Source organism: Rutidosis leptorrhynchoides, chromosome 6, assembly GCF_046630445.1.
Source record: "Rutidosis leptorrhynchoides isolate AG116_Rl617_1_P2 chromosome 6, CSIRO_AGI_Rlap_v1, whole genome shotgun sequence".
Lineage (NCBI taxonomy): Eukaryota > Viridiplantae > Streptophyta > Magnoliopsida > Asterales > Asteraceae > Rutidosis > Rutidosis leptorrhynchoides.
Window position 1 is genome coordinate 41,381,785 of NC_092338.1, and position 15,156 is coordinate 41,396,940.

At 35.4% G+C, this 15,156-nt stretch overlaps 2 protein-coding genes across 2 annotated transcripts; both read right to left on the minus strand.

Annotated features, from left to right (window-relative positions):
• Positions 1–362: 362 nt before the first annotated feature.
• On the minus strand, positions 363–5,852 carry LOC139851359 (PWWP domain-containing protein 1-like). The gene is made up of 2 exons (XM_071840384.1): positions 4,673–5,852; positions 363–2,897 (listed from the first exon to the last, which is right to left on the minus strand). Exons 1-2 carry the CDS (start codon positions 5,751–5,753, stop codon positions 778–780), a joined length of 3,201 nt encoding a protein of 1,066 aa, XP_071696485.1. The 5' UTR covers positions 5,754–5,852; the 3' UTR covers positions 363–777.
• Positions 5,853–8,212: 2,360 nt separating this feature from the next.
• LOC139853589 (pentatricopeptide repeat-containing protein At2g03880, mitochondrial-like) lies at positions 8,213–11,095 on the minus strand. Its single transcript, XM_071842973.1, has one exon. It carries the CDS (start codon positions 11,093–11,095, stop codon positions 8,213–8,215), a length of 2,883 nt encoding a protein of 960 aa, XP_071699074.1.
• Between the last annotated feature and the right edge of the window lie 4,061 nt (positions 11,096–15,156).

Genomic DNA, 15,156 nt, shown 5'->3' on the forward strand with positions numbered 1-15,156 from the left:
TTTGGTAACATTGAAGGGTTGTTCCTTTTATGAAAGTTGTCTCCTTATAGTTGAGGAAGAAACGGAAAAAAAAAAGAAAAAGTTAGTTGATTTTTTTGGTAAAAAAGAATTTTTTTCGACATCTTTTGGTAACATTGAAGGGTTGGTTCTTCTATGAGAGTTGCTTCTTTTATCGTTGGAGACAAAAAAAAAAAAAAAGTGAAATGATAAAAATACCCCTGATTACTATTGATGAATAGTGGTACAGGTTTTGTCTATTAGATATATAGATAATTATTTATTGTATTATTACATTTATTTATTTATACATAAAATATGTTAAGATATAGGAGAGAATCTTTTTGCTTTTGGTTCGATGAACTATAAAACCACTTCAACGATCACATTCACTTATTCACCATGATAAACTTTCAAGAAACAGATGCAAAAAAAGAAAATATAATTGTTGCCCCTATAAAGTATTCTACTTAATAGTTTATACAAACTATGAGCAATCGTAAACAAAATACAACATAAACAACACTCCAAAAATGACAAATATAACACTAACTATAATCCAAAGAAAAAAGAGAGGCCATAACATGAGCCACCATGATAAAACAAAAGAAGATGCAACAATTATGGAAAGCGTAGTTGAATTTTCTTTCCCTTTTATGGTTTAATACTCCCTTCTTAACTCAACTTGCATCTACTCCAATTTTTCCAATTGCAACAACACGCCCAAATTCATCGTTTGATATCGACTTTTCTTGTTTATGGTTATTCTTTAATTTGTGTTTAAAGAGGATGGTAAGGCACATAACCCATCACATTACTCACATTACTAACAACTTCATTGCACTTTGTTAAAAGGCTTAACATTTGTTGTGATATATCCACTTTTGGAGGCCCAATATTCGGTCTTTGCAAGTTATGAACAAAGTTCCCGGGGGGTGGTCTAAGAGGCGGTGTTGGTGTCGGTTTTGCCATTTCACTGTAATTTAAAGACCTTGGCGGTGGTGGTGGTAGTAGTGGTGGTTGTGCTAGTGGTGTACCAGAGTGCATAGAATTTGGTGGTGGTTGTGGTCTAGTATTAAATTGAGAAGTTGAACTAGCAACCAAACTAGAGTTAGGGAGTGGAAGAACACCCTTTTGAAAATTCTTACTATTAATATCCATTGTTGCATGAGAAGTAGTAGTAGAAGAAAAAGAAGACGCAGCACCATTCTTGTTCTCCATTTGACTTTCTTCACCACCCAACATGAATTTTACCCGTCCCTTGCCGCCATTACCTGCCGAGTCATCACCGCCTGATTTCTTTAAAATTGATTTCAGCTGCACAGGTGAAGCCGGAACAATAGGCAGCAGCCTGTCCTCCATGGTCTCTTGATTGTCTTCTTTCGGGATTTTAACAGCTGGATCAGGCTCAGTAGACCCCGCATTGCCAACATCCTTAAGGCTGCACTTTACACCTGTGTTTCCAAACAAGTTGCTACTTCCAATCACAAACCTGTATGCTGCCTGAGCACTGCTTTTGTTATGATAAACCACCCGACAAGTGAACGTTTTCCAAAATACCCGAGTAGCTGAATGATCCATGGGTCCAAAACGTGCGAATCTTGCCTTCAGTTCATTATGTGACGGAAGAGATCCACCTTGCGGGAACTTTATCATTAGCATAGTAGGTTGCCTATCTGGCACTCGGTTCTCTGTTTTCTTGTCAAGAACATGTCCCGATTTCTTCACTGTAGTAACAACTTGTTTGACGTCCCGTGCATGAGGTTCATCAGTTCTCTTAATTAACTTCTTCTCTTTGGTTAAATTTTTGATATCAACTTTTTTCTTCTTTCGTGCAGCCATCTCTTCCTGTCGGTCAGATGGACCCCGCTTACGCCCCCCTTTAGTTGGATCATCTGGTCTCCCTGGTAGTTTTACAGGTTTTATTGCTAACCCATTGTCAGATGATTTACCAGAATGAGTATCGTTTCCTTCATCGTCTGCTGGCGGGGATACATTTAAACTTTTCTGAAACACAAGTGATCTGAATTTTAAGAAAACCCGCCTTGTCTTAATGACCTTTCCTCTCTTGATAGCTTGCAAAGGATCACGAGCGAGTGTAAACAAATCCCCGAGTACACGTGGAAGCTCAGTTTCGGAACTGCTTACTCCAGTCATCTCTTTTGTTGCAGGAGTATTCGAAGAGGACGAATCTATGGGCTTATTATCAGCTGTCTGAGCAGATTCAGGCAGTTTTTTAGCTGAAACTTTTTCTTTATCCTCCAAAGGAACCATAGATTTACCAACGGGTATCAACTGTTCTTTCAATTTCTTCTTTTTCCTAACAGGCGATACAGGTTTCCCAGATCCCACCTCTCCAATGGGACGTTTAGAGACCTTCATTTTCTTTGGTCCGTTATTTGGTCTTTCAGAACCAACAGTTTTATGGGGTTCAGAATTAGGGATGTTGTTTTGGGAAGAAGCCTTTTTTTCATCTATTAACTCAGTACTTGTACTTCTGTCCTCCATTTGTGACATAATCTTCTTGTCATCATCATCATCAACCTTGTTATTGACTGTTGGAATACCGGGGTCTCCAAATTCCAAGACAACAGGCGTGTTTTCGGTACTAGCACCTGTTCCAGTTGAATCTTTTGAAGGTAAATCATCTTCGGTTGAGGAGACTCTCTTTTGTAAAACATAGTCACCAGCAATAAATGGCCCACCATCTTCAACGTGACCAGGCTTTGGAGAGAGTTTTGCTTTGCCTTTCTCCTTTTGGCGAATTACTTGTTTAGATTCATCTCTCCTTTTAAGAATATACTTATCTTTCTTAGCATTTTCCTTCGGCTTATTAGGTTTTGCAGAACTCTTTCCTTTACCCGAAGTGTCAGCAAATACCTGCCTCCCACTCAATGGAGCTGTTAAATTAAGAATATCAGCTATGTAAGGCAAATAAACTGAACCACGGGAGATGTTTGATAGATAATGATCAAAATCAATCAAGTGAAAGATATACATCTACTTTGTCTAAGAGTATATATGAAAGGCAAAACACGTAATATAAACTACCATCTGGTTCTGTATTGAAATTTGTAATCAGTACTACACGTCATCGTCACTTAATAATAGGCCACTAATTTAGCACCTAGGTGCTAAGTATACCTCTGTAAATAATACCAAAACTTAAAAAAAAACACCTACCAATTATATGATATTATAAAAAAACACAAAATGCATTGAGTATAGGCTTAACCAATGGCATCAAACTTCATATGAGGTACCTGACCAAAAACCTTCAAACTTATTTGTCATAATGTATGAAAGGCTATATATAACTCTACTTTAGTTTTCAAATCTCAGAAAGCCTATATATACAATTAATATAATAAGTTCACCAAACTTTGTTGACAACTTAGAAAAACGACCTGCTGGTGCTGGTAGATGTTAAGCATTGTGAGAAGGTGCAATGACATAACTACGAATGTTATGAATACGTTGAGCTACATGCCCTACCATCCTCTTTAAAAATAAAAATCAAGATAAAGCTGCCCGGACCGTCCATATATTTGTCTAAAAAATCACAATCAATCCTTAAGTTCATGAAATGTCACAAGTAATCCATGTATTCAATATTTTCGTTCACTGGTAGTCACTTGTTAAATTTAGTTAGTTTTCTCGGTTAAATCTTGTAAAATGACCAACATAACCTCTTATTCCTACTAGATAATCCAATCTCAATGGCATCAACAACATTTACAAAACCAACAGGGCCACCACATCACGTGATGTCTTCTTCAACAAACATAATGTGATGCGTCAACAAAAAACTTTTAGAAGATACAAAGACAGCAACAAATCTGGACTCATTGCCATTGCCATTGCCAGACTTCACAACAACGGCCATAATCACCCCCAAGGTTGCAAAAATTGCTCCCGAAGAGTACTCAGTCGGAAATTTTTTACAGAGAACTCTGAAACTCTGGATGTTGACCAAGTTTGACTTTGCCCGAGTTTTGACGGATTTTTGACCGATCAAAACTCGGGATTACTCGGCCAAAATTCAGGATTACTCAGAATGCTGTTGCTTTTGTTGTTGAAGAAAACAATCATCATTTATCACGATAATAATATAGTATCAAGTTAAAAATAGATGAATAAAAAGGGTAAGTTTAATAGACCAAAATGCCCTCACATGCTAAGCATGTGACCAAACTTAGCGGGCAAAACCAAGAGATGACTTGTGAGCGAAAATGGGACATTTCGTGAACTTAAGGACAGATTGAGATCTTTTGGACAAACATAGATATTATTTGAGCAATTTACTTAAAAATCAATCATCCATTTCATGACATTGAAAGATTTTAATTTTCTTACTGAGCTGTCAAATTTAAAGCGGGAAATTAAACAATCATCCAGAACATACTACAAGCCCTTTGTTGTGAGACAGAGCATCTTTAACAAGAAAGAAAGTACGATACACATAATAACAGGAGAAGCTATAAACCAAACAACAAATACCATCTAATCAATATACCCGTGTCAGTCTTCACATTTCAGATCAGAAAAGCATATAATATTTATTAAACTGACAGTAATCATCAGCCAGTTGCGATATAGTGAGAATAGATCAAGTAAAAGAGAAATAAAAACACAAAATAAAAACGTATAATAAATTTATCAAAAAAATCAATACCTTTGGACGGCGTTTTCCTAACCGATTCTGGAATAGACCCAGGTGATGAGTGATCAGGATCCTGCCCAAATGCCTGTGCATATGTATCATCAAATTCCTCATACACAGCCCTTCTGTAAGAAACGACATTAGCCTTGTTCTTTATAAAATCAATACGATCAGGCTCAGCGCCTGTAGGTTCCAAAGCCAGCTGCCTCACAAAATCAAGAGCTAAAGTGGGCTGAAAACTGTCCCTAGCTTTCCTAATCGCATCAATTGAGTACACAACTTCAGGTTCATAATCTGCAACATCGACAGCAAAGTACCCTTCCACATCAGTCGGCCTAAAATTCTGCTTACTCCTACACATACAAGACAAACCGAGCGCACTCCTCCTACTCACCTCATCCACTGCTTCTTCCACTGCCCTAACAAAAGTTTTTGAGCTAGTCTGACGAGACTTCTCTGCAAAATTAGCATCAAATGGTATAAGCTCTGAAGGATCAAACCACCCGTAACTACTATCCCCAAAAAATGCAACCAACAAAAGACCGTCCCTTTTCGATCTCCGAACCGAAGGATTCGCGAATTCTTCACTGAAGATATGACCAGGCCACCAAGGATGAGATTTCACTTTCCCCCAAACCATATCCTCTACTTCAAATCCATGAACAGGCGACACCTCATTCGACGACCTCGGTGATCCATCCTCAACAACCACACTTCCATTTCCAGCAACCTCATCAAACATCGAATCATACACAGTCACCATCCTGGTTTCCTTCGATTTCAATTCCGCTTTCCTTTTCCCTTTCTCCTCACTATCATTTTTCCTATTTCTAACCACCTTTAACTTTTTCAAACCCTCAGCTTTCCTATTAGTTGCATCACTACCATTTCCTTCAACCAAAGCACTATCATTTTTTACATCGGTACCGCCTACAGTTCCAACATCCGGTAAAGCTGTTGAATTATCTGATGGACTAATTGAATGTACAGATTCAGAATCTAGTTTAGCTTCTGAGCTACTAGCATCAACAAAAGGTTCTGATTGTGCGCTAGGGTTTGTTCTATCTGATTCTAAATCAAAATCGCTGTCCATAATTGCGCGGACAATAAACGAGCCCTAGAAAATGAAATTGATAGATGATGTATATACAAATTGAATTCATAGAAACATACCTTACAACACCGATGTGTATGTATGGAAACCCTAGAGAGGGATTATTATTAGTTTCGGCTACTGAAAGTGGTATTACGTTAATACGGATAATAGTACTTTATTTATTTATTATTTTATTATTTTATTATTTATGTGAATGTAAAGTTACACTTTTGGCCCTTTAACTTATGCTCAATATTCGGCTTTATCCATCAAATCTATTTATTTCCTTATTTAATGTGAATCATGTAAAATCATGAGAAATGTTACGGATTTCATGTGATCAGTGATCCGTCCTCAACAACCAAACATCAAATTCACACATAACACTAGCCGACTAAAGAGTTTCGAGCTTGAATCGACTCGACTCAATATTTTCACGCTTGACTCGAAATTTATTAAAAAGTACAGTAAAACTCTTAATATATTTATATAAATGGAGGATATATGCTCGGGAGACTCTCGAGTCGAGGTTATTAATACTTGAGCTCGACTCAAACTTTTACTCTAGTAGCTCGAGTTCGACTCGACTTGTACCGAGTCGATTTCGATTAATGTTGGAGTCTATCTCGAGCAGATCAACTTTTCTTGGATTGCGATACCGCAAAATTAATCTGGCATCCCATTCGAACTTGGATGCAAGTTTCATGGTCGAATTGCACTTCTGTAGTCAATTTGTTCGTTGGTTGGATTATTGAAGTGGATCGGAACTCAAAAAGGAACGTTTAGATTTTATTTTCGCTACAACAATATATTGGATTTGACTCTTAATTAAAAATGTTGTTTCCGTTTCAATGAGATTAGAAAATGTGACATTTTTGATAATATTAGGTTTTTTTCATCTGATGCCACAATGGTCCAAACCGCTAAAGTTGAACGAACCACCTTATGTGAGCAAGTGGCATGGTTAATAAGAACAACCATTGTTGTTGTTTCACCTTACATCCTATGATTGAGGTGAACATGGTCACAATGGGCCCCTCTAAAAATAGCAGTCTATACACTATATACAGGACCGTCTTATTAAATTTATAGGACCTTATTCAAATATAAAATATAGTTTCTTAGACCATTCCCACTCATGACACCTTTCTTCATATTAACACAGTGCCACATCAGCGCCACATCACCATTTCTTTTCTTCTCATCACTAAACCATCACAATTCACTCCCAACTATGACATACAATCACATGGACCCACTTTATTATTTTATTATTAAAGTTAATTTTAAGTTTGTTGGTAAACATTAAATAGATATATTTTTTTTTTTTTTTTTCATGAAGGCATTTATTCTCGTGAAACAAAATGCTAATTTACTACGAAGTGAGAGACGAAATGAGATTGGCAATGTATTGACAGCATGTTCCAATTAGTGTCTTTGGATTTGCAAGAGGATTGGCAAGTGAAAGACTAAGCATCGGAAATGCTCTTATAAACGTTAAGAGTTTCAAGATATAAACCGTGTTTTCAACCGAAGCAAATAAAAAATTTGTTTTACCGTTGTTAGTTATTTTTTCTTTTACAACAGATAAGAAAAACGAGTATATATATATTGGAGTTTTCAAAATTTTGGGCTCTTTTAAAATTTTGAGCCCTGATCGATTGCACATGTTCGCACATCCTCTAAAACACCCTTGTCTATACAACAACAACAACAACAACTCAATACCACATAAGTGGGGTATGAAGGAGGTAAGATGAATCCCCTATCCGAATGGACCTCCGGCCAATAAGTAGGTTTAAAAAGTGATAGCAAATTAGGTATGGCTCAAATGCTGGGCGCTTTCTTTGTTCATTCAGACTCCAACCTCTTGCAAATCCACACTAGATAAAAATGATAACCTTCAATAAAAGAATACAGTAAGTGTTACATTATGATCATACAGTCATAAAGATCGAAAAAGTAATAAGACAGCCTAATATGATGATTTAACACATGCAATTGTGCCAAAACAATTAGAAACGATATTAAGAAAATAAAAGAAATCGAACTATTCAAGAAAGCAAAAATAGTAGGAGTTCATCTGTATGTTAAGTGGAAGATTAAGAGATCATTCGCATGTTATAATCTCTTCCATTTATATAAACAGGGGTTTAGGTTTAACCCAAGATCAAGATATCAAATTTACTAATTCATTATCATAGAAAGTGGATTACTTGTAAGAACAAAAATGTTTAAATCAAGTATGCCAAATTGTCACATTCTCCCATTTCAAGTATGTTTCTATATTAGTTCTTGATTTATTTTGTGCTCATCACATAACATAAAGTCACTATCGCATACCACTATTGACAATATTGAAAGACTTTCTGAAATACCATGCAGGATAAAGTAAAACAACGATGAAGGAACTTTTACTCACCTGATCTACAGTTCCACATAACAAAGCTTCACTGTCACCAATAGTCTTTACATGAGCAGGCACCATCCTCAAAATGGTGAAACAGCTTAGCATCACGTATAACAATCTTCTTATTCATGATACTAGAAACAAGTTTCATATACTCATGACAGTCTCCACATATTTTCAAATTCTTGAATATTCTAATCGTTTTATTCGTCTTGTTCTCAATAAGGGAAAACGCAAGAGCCAATCTTTCACTATGATGTGAAAGAATTTCACGTTTTTCGTTAACAGAAACATTGTGAAGCACATAATCTGTGTTCGGCAAATAACCTACTGAAAAAACCATTTGCTCCAAATCTCTCAGCTTTTGATGGATTTCGAGTATCCTTTGGTGAGAAGTATCTTGAGACAAGAAAACGTGCGTTTGACCATCAGCTTCAACCCAACTGCACCCCGGTTCCTTTTTAATCCCCTGGCTCGACATTAATCCCCTAACTCGAGCCACATCATCCCACATCCCTTTAGATGCAAATATATTCGACAGCATTATATAATTAGAATTTACATCATGCTCCATTTGAAAAAGTTTCTCAGCAACCTTTTGACCAAGGTCAACGTTTCCATGAACTTTACAAGCTCCAAGAAGAGTCTCCCAGATCAAATTATTAGGGGTTATCTTCATTTGATCGATAAAGTTTTCAACTTGACTAAATTTTCCTGCCCTACCAAGAATATCAACCATACAAGCATAATGCTCGATGTTTGGAACAATTTTATAAACTTCAGTCATTGAGTAAAAGTACTTTTTCCCTAATTCTATCAACCCTAAATGACTACAAGCTGAAAGTATGCCAATGAATGTAACTTCATCAGGCAGTACACCTTTAATTAGCATACTCTCAAATGCCTTTAGAGATTTTTCTTCATAACCATGTTGCGCGTACTGATTTATAATTGTGTTCCACAACACTGTATCGTGTGATTCAACTGAATGAAATATCGTTTCAGCATCATCAATGCATCCACACTTTCCATAAATATCTACAAGTGCACTTGCAACAAATGGATCATCAACATGGCCATCTTTAAACGCAATAGAATGCAGTTGTCTACCATTTGTTAAGTTTGTAATCCCAGAACAACCTTTTAAACAGGCAGCAAGAGTGAACTCATTAGGTTTAACACCATCTTTGCGCATTTGATTGAAGTAGAAAATTGATTTCTCCCCTTGATCAGTCTGTGCACAACCAGAAATAATCGATGTCCAAGTGAAAAGATCTACTTTATTCATCTTACTAAAAATCTTCTCCGCATCTTCAATGCATTTTGACTTGACATACAAGTCAATTAAAGCTGTTCCCACATAACAATCATTATCAAGATTGTCTTTAATAATTTGAGCGTGCACTTGTTTCCCAAACTCACTATTTGATGAGCTAGTACATGAACGTAAAGTACTAATAAAAGTATACAAGTTGGGTTTAAAACCATTTACTAACATTTCGTGAAAAATTCTCGGTCCATCGCAACTTACGCTGTCATGGAATCCTGATAAAAGACCATTCCACGAAACTATATCACGATTACTCATTGTATTGAAGATTTTTAAACCATCATCAATATACTCATTCTTCATGTACATTGTGAGTAATGAATTATTGATTACAGTTTCATTTGCAAAACCATATTTAAGAACACAAGCATGTACACACTGAGAATAACGTACGTTGCCTAGATCTTTGGCGGCACTAAGAATACTTGTAAGTGTAAACTGGTTTGGTCTCAATCCTAAAGATAGCATTCTGAAAAATAGCTCGGCTGCTTTTTCTTCTCTACCTTGTTGTTCAAGACAACAGATTATCGTACTCCATGTTACAACATCAGGGGATTTTATCCTCTGAAACACTTTTAACGCGTCATCTGCACATCCACATTTAGAGTACATGTCGACAAGGCTACAAGTTACATATTCCTCATCTTCACAACCACTTAATATTGCCAAAGCGTGCACTATCTCGCCCACTTTTATGTTTTTAGAAATGGCACACCCTTTGATAATAGTGCACAACGTATACTTGTTATACTTCATTTCAGTTTCTTTCATTTTTAGAAATAATCGCAACACCTTTTGATCATCACCCGCAAGAGCAAAGCCATTTAACAAAGAATTCCAAGAAACCGCGTTCTGTTCAGGCAAGAAAAGGCACACCTTTTCTGCAAACTCTAACTCACCGCATTTCGCATACAGGTCAACAAGTGCCGAACCAACATGACCATCAGACAAGAACCCAAATTTAACAACCTCACCGTGTAACTGCTTACCAAACTCTACATTTAAACACACACAACAAGCTTTTAAAACCGTTGCGAAAGTGAACTCATTCGGTCTAATCCCTTCTTCATACATCTCACAAAACAACCGAATGCCTTCTGTACCAAACCCTTCACCTGAAAACCCACTAATAAGAGCTGTCCAAGACACAACATCTCTCTGAGGCATTTCATCTAACACCTGGCGTGCAATATTCAAACACCCACATTTCGCATAAAAGTTAATCAATGACACACACAAATGAGAATCTAACTCGATACCGCTTTCCTTAATCTGTTTATGAATCGCTTTACCTTCGTTAATTGACCGATTTTCAGCACAATCACGCAGTTTTCCAGAATACAATCTTAGCTTCTCTTTATCCCATTTTTTAGTAAGCTTTGTTCTTTTAATGGGTGCTTTTAATTCAACTGCAGGTGGGTTAAACTGTACAGAAGTGAGATATGAAGCAATAAATGGCTTCTTTATATACAATTGATGATGATGATGGCGGTTGCCGATTGATTGGACGTTAGAGAAAGTGCTATAGATTAAATTTTTAAGAGGAATTTGTGTGCGACGATGCATTTCTGAATGTGGTGATTGAGTGTGCAATTCCATTCAATTCAATTCAGTATGCTACATACAAGAATGAATTACAGACATTAAAATGGTGTTGTGTGTGAAGCTGCTGCGATAAGCCGCTGCCGCGCCAATTTTCTTAACTTATTTTCAGTTTCCAATTTTCAATTTTCAGACCCCACGTTTTGTGTTTTGAGCATCCGATGAACAAAATCTTTGAAGGGTGGTACATTTATATGAATTTTTCTTATTTTATTATTATTATTAATTATTAATTAATTATTATTAAAAAAATAATAAACATAGCCCTAACACATACCAAAAATAAGATAATTTTATATTTATAACTCACACTACCATGAATAATGTAACGACCCGACTTTTTCGACTTTTATTTATATTTATTACTTTTACGAAACTGCGTATTTGTGCGTACTGTGATAGATTATATTCTGGGTCATTAATTATGTTAATTACTTTCGTTAATGCCTTACAACGTGATATTAAGTGCTTAACATGATCCTTGAATGCATTTACGACCGTTAGTGTCACTTACCGTTTAAAACGAGCTACGTACTTGGTACACGTTAAACTTTGGTCATAATTGGAATATTATGACTACGTAAACATAATTGTTATTTATTTATGACAATTACCTAGCTTTATGGTTCCTTAATTATGCTTAGTGGTTACTAATGCTTACTAATTAGTTTTAATGGACCTAACACCTTAATGGACCTAGTTAATTAAAGGCCCAACCTACTTAACTTAATGGACTCACTTAATGGACTAGTTAGCCCATTACTACATGAGACAAGTCCATTAGACATTAAGACAAGTATTAAGCATGCTAGTGTACCATTACTTACATGTTTTAACATCTTTTGCCATGCCACCCAACATGTACAATCACCACCATGTACCACCATCCAATAGCAAGCAAATGGTCCCCTCCCCTTGCTCCCTTAAACAGTCGGCCACACCCCCACACACCACCATCACCATTTCATTTCAAACACTCTCATTTCATTTCAAAAACACACACTTCTTTTCTCTCAAATTCTCTCTAACTTTTCTCTCAACTTTTCTTGAAGAACTTGAAGGTTTTAATTCTTTTTCTCTTCTTTTTCTTCCTTCAAAATCGTAAATCATCATCATCATTATTTATTTTTGGATTTTGGTTTTTATAACTTCAATCCTCATGTTATCTTGCAACCTTTGATCACTTTTATGATAAAGAAGCAAGAACAAGGATCAAAGCTTTGTAGCTTTTGGTTCTACATGAACTTGTAACAAATTTAAGGATCAAACACTTTAAGATCCTTTTTATGTTCAAGTGTTGGAACTTTAAAGTTCATTTCATGGAGATTCAAGTTTGTGACTTGATATCTCTTTATGTATGAATCCAAACTTGAAACTATTTATTTTTAACTTTAAATTTGTCATTTATGTTTGTGGATTTCGATTTGTATAAGTTACTTGGTCAAAGATTACTTGTTAACTTTGATCTCATAAATCTTGTAACCAAAGTCTAACTTTGAAAGTTCAAGAACAAGAAAGTTTAAGCTTACTAGTTTATAACTTTCACTCATCTAAGATTGATCTAAGTTCCATAACTTATGGTCATCTAACTTGTTAAAACAATAGTTCATTAATTTGTGCTCACCTTACTTTACAAAATCTAAGTTTCATAACTTATGGTTGTGTAAAGTTGAAAGTCTAAGTGTTTTGACTTAGGGTTTCACTAAGAACATGAGATCTAGACTTTTTAGTCTGAGATCTTTAATATATAGTTAAGATCTAAGCTCTCTAGCTTAAGGTCTTGATTATTTAGTTTGATTCAAAGTTTATAGCTTAATAGAACTTGTGATTGTGTTGAAACTAGGAAATTGATGTAACTTTGGTTCATCATCTTTCTCAAACCCTTACATAAGTTGTATTTTGTTTCCTAGTCTTAACCTTGTGTGTTGATGGTTAAACCTTGGTCAAAGTGATGCAAACACATCAACGAGTTGTACACTTGAAGCTACAAGCATCAAGGATGAGAACCGTGATCAGCATCAAGCACCAAGAATCCCACCGGAGCACTTACTTTCTATTTTTCAGGGTCTGATCATACTTTCTGGGCTAGTGGAAAGTTTATTTTCAGTTAGTACGGTTCGAATAGATGACTTTTCATTTAGGCCTCGCCTAAATCCGATATACGGTTTAGGATTTATAGCCTTCCGAAAGTCACTACGCCCTTGTAACGTTGTGCTGAAATTTCTGACCTACTTGCACTTAAACCATCGCCACGGTCAAACGAAGACGAGTTTGGTTCTTAAAATTGATCAGCGATTAGAGGACTCATATACGGAGCCATGACCACTGGCCTCACGTCATTTCAGTTTGTATAGAGGTCGTAGCAGCTGAACGAAGTCAGCCTTTGTTTCGGTCTCTATTTTTGATTGAAAACTTACTTTACTTTTTACATATGATGTTAATGATGATGACACTTAAGACTTAAATTACGTATTTTTAAACCCGTTGGGACGATTTACTGACTTAGTAACTTTTAACTTAGGTTGACGACCTTCGGACCGACTTACTTACTTACTTACCTTGTATCGACTTTTACCGCGCATTCACTGTGAGTTATAACTATTTTTGGGACTGAGAATACATGCGCTTTTTATGTTTTACTTACTAGGCACGAGTACTTAAACTTTATGTATGTGTGGGTTATATAATGGCATAAACTTTCCCCTTAGCTCGGTAACGTTTAGTCATTGATTTTTGAACCGGTGAACGCGAATCTTAGATATGGATCCATAGGGTTTGATACCCCACTCGGGCTAGTCGTGCTAGCATTTAACGGGTGTTTAATTCTTTGTAAACTTACGCACTCGCCAAGTGTACTTTTAGGGGGTGATATTTACGTTAAGTTAGTTACCAAGTGCCCACGGTTAAGCATATACTTTTCATACTGTTTTGAATACGAAATCTCGTGGCCTACATTACATTACTGTTACAATTAAACTATAGCTCACCAACATTCGTGTTAACTTTTAAGCATGTTATTTCTCAGGTGCTTAGATGTTTGATGCTTCCGCTGTATTAGTCTCATTGTTAGACTTGCTGTGTAGACTCCCGCTGCTTTTGTTTAGAGATGTCTCTGCATGAAACATTTACTTTGCATTCACATTTTGAACAATGAAATTGTAATGACCTTTGAGTCTCGTACTTATGTTATTGCTTTCTATTCGTAGAAGCACACTATCGTTTGTAAAACAATTGGCGTCGGTAAAGACGTTACCCCTTTTTATGAATGCAAACTTCTTTTAAAACAGCATATAGTGTTTGACCCTGTAATGATCCTGTTGTTGATGATCCGTACACGTTAATTTTGTACGGGGCGTCACAAATAATATTAAAACCAAATTTATATAACAAAATTCGATATTAAAAAATTATTTTTTTACTTTATAATTGATTAAACATAGTTTATAAACTTATTTATTGTGACGACCCGGAAATTTTCAACCAAATTTAAACTTAATCTTTATATGGTTTCGACATGATAAGCAAAGTCTATTAAATTGAATTTCAAAATTTCTGAACTAGTTTATGAAATCATTTGACCTTTGACTACTCCCGACGATTCACGAACAAATAATTATGTATATATACATAAATATAAATATAAATGAATTAATAAAGTATACTTTAATCAATTAGAATTAAAAATATAGTTAGTACATTAATTGTTATTATAATTATTATTAGTATCATTAAAATTATAACATAAAAATTGTTACATGTAACTCGTTATATTATTATTGGTATTGTTATGATTATTATTATTGTTATTAACTATATTATCATATTAATATTAATATTTTTACTATTATTAATATCATTATTATTTTTATAGTTCGGCTCTATTTTTGAGTCAACAGCAAGCGTCGATTTATTGGCGTCTTGACTGCCGTTTAGAGCCTAAATTGAATTGCATGCAGGATTTAAAACCCATGAAAATTTGATTCTACCATTTTCATGGCGTCTCAATTTTATTTTTAATTTTATTTTACTTTTAAAAAAAAAGAATTTCCTACTTATTG

Bases quoted from the DNA above. Each gene is read 5' to 3' on its own strand.
- LOC139851359 (XM_071840384.1), bottom strand. From the start codon at position 5,753: ATGGACAGCGATTTTGATTTAGAATCAGATAGAACAAACCCTAGCGCA. The intron at 2,898-4,672 runs GTATTGATTTTT...TTAATTTAACAG, and splicing joins TAGGAAAACGCCGTCCAAAG to CTCCATTGAGTGGGAGGCAG.
- LOC139853589 (XM_071842973.1), bottom strand. From the start codon at position 11,095: ATGGAATTGCACACTCAATCACCACATTCAGAAATGCATCGTCGCACA.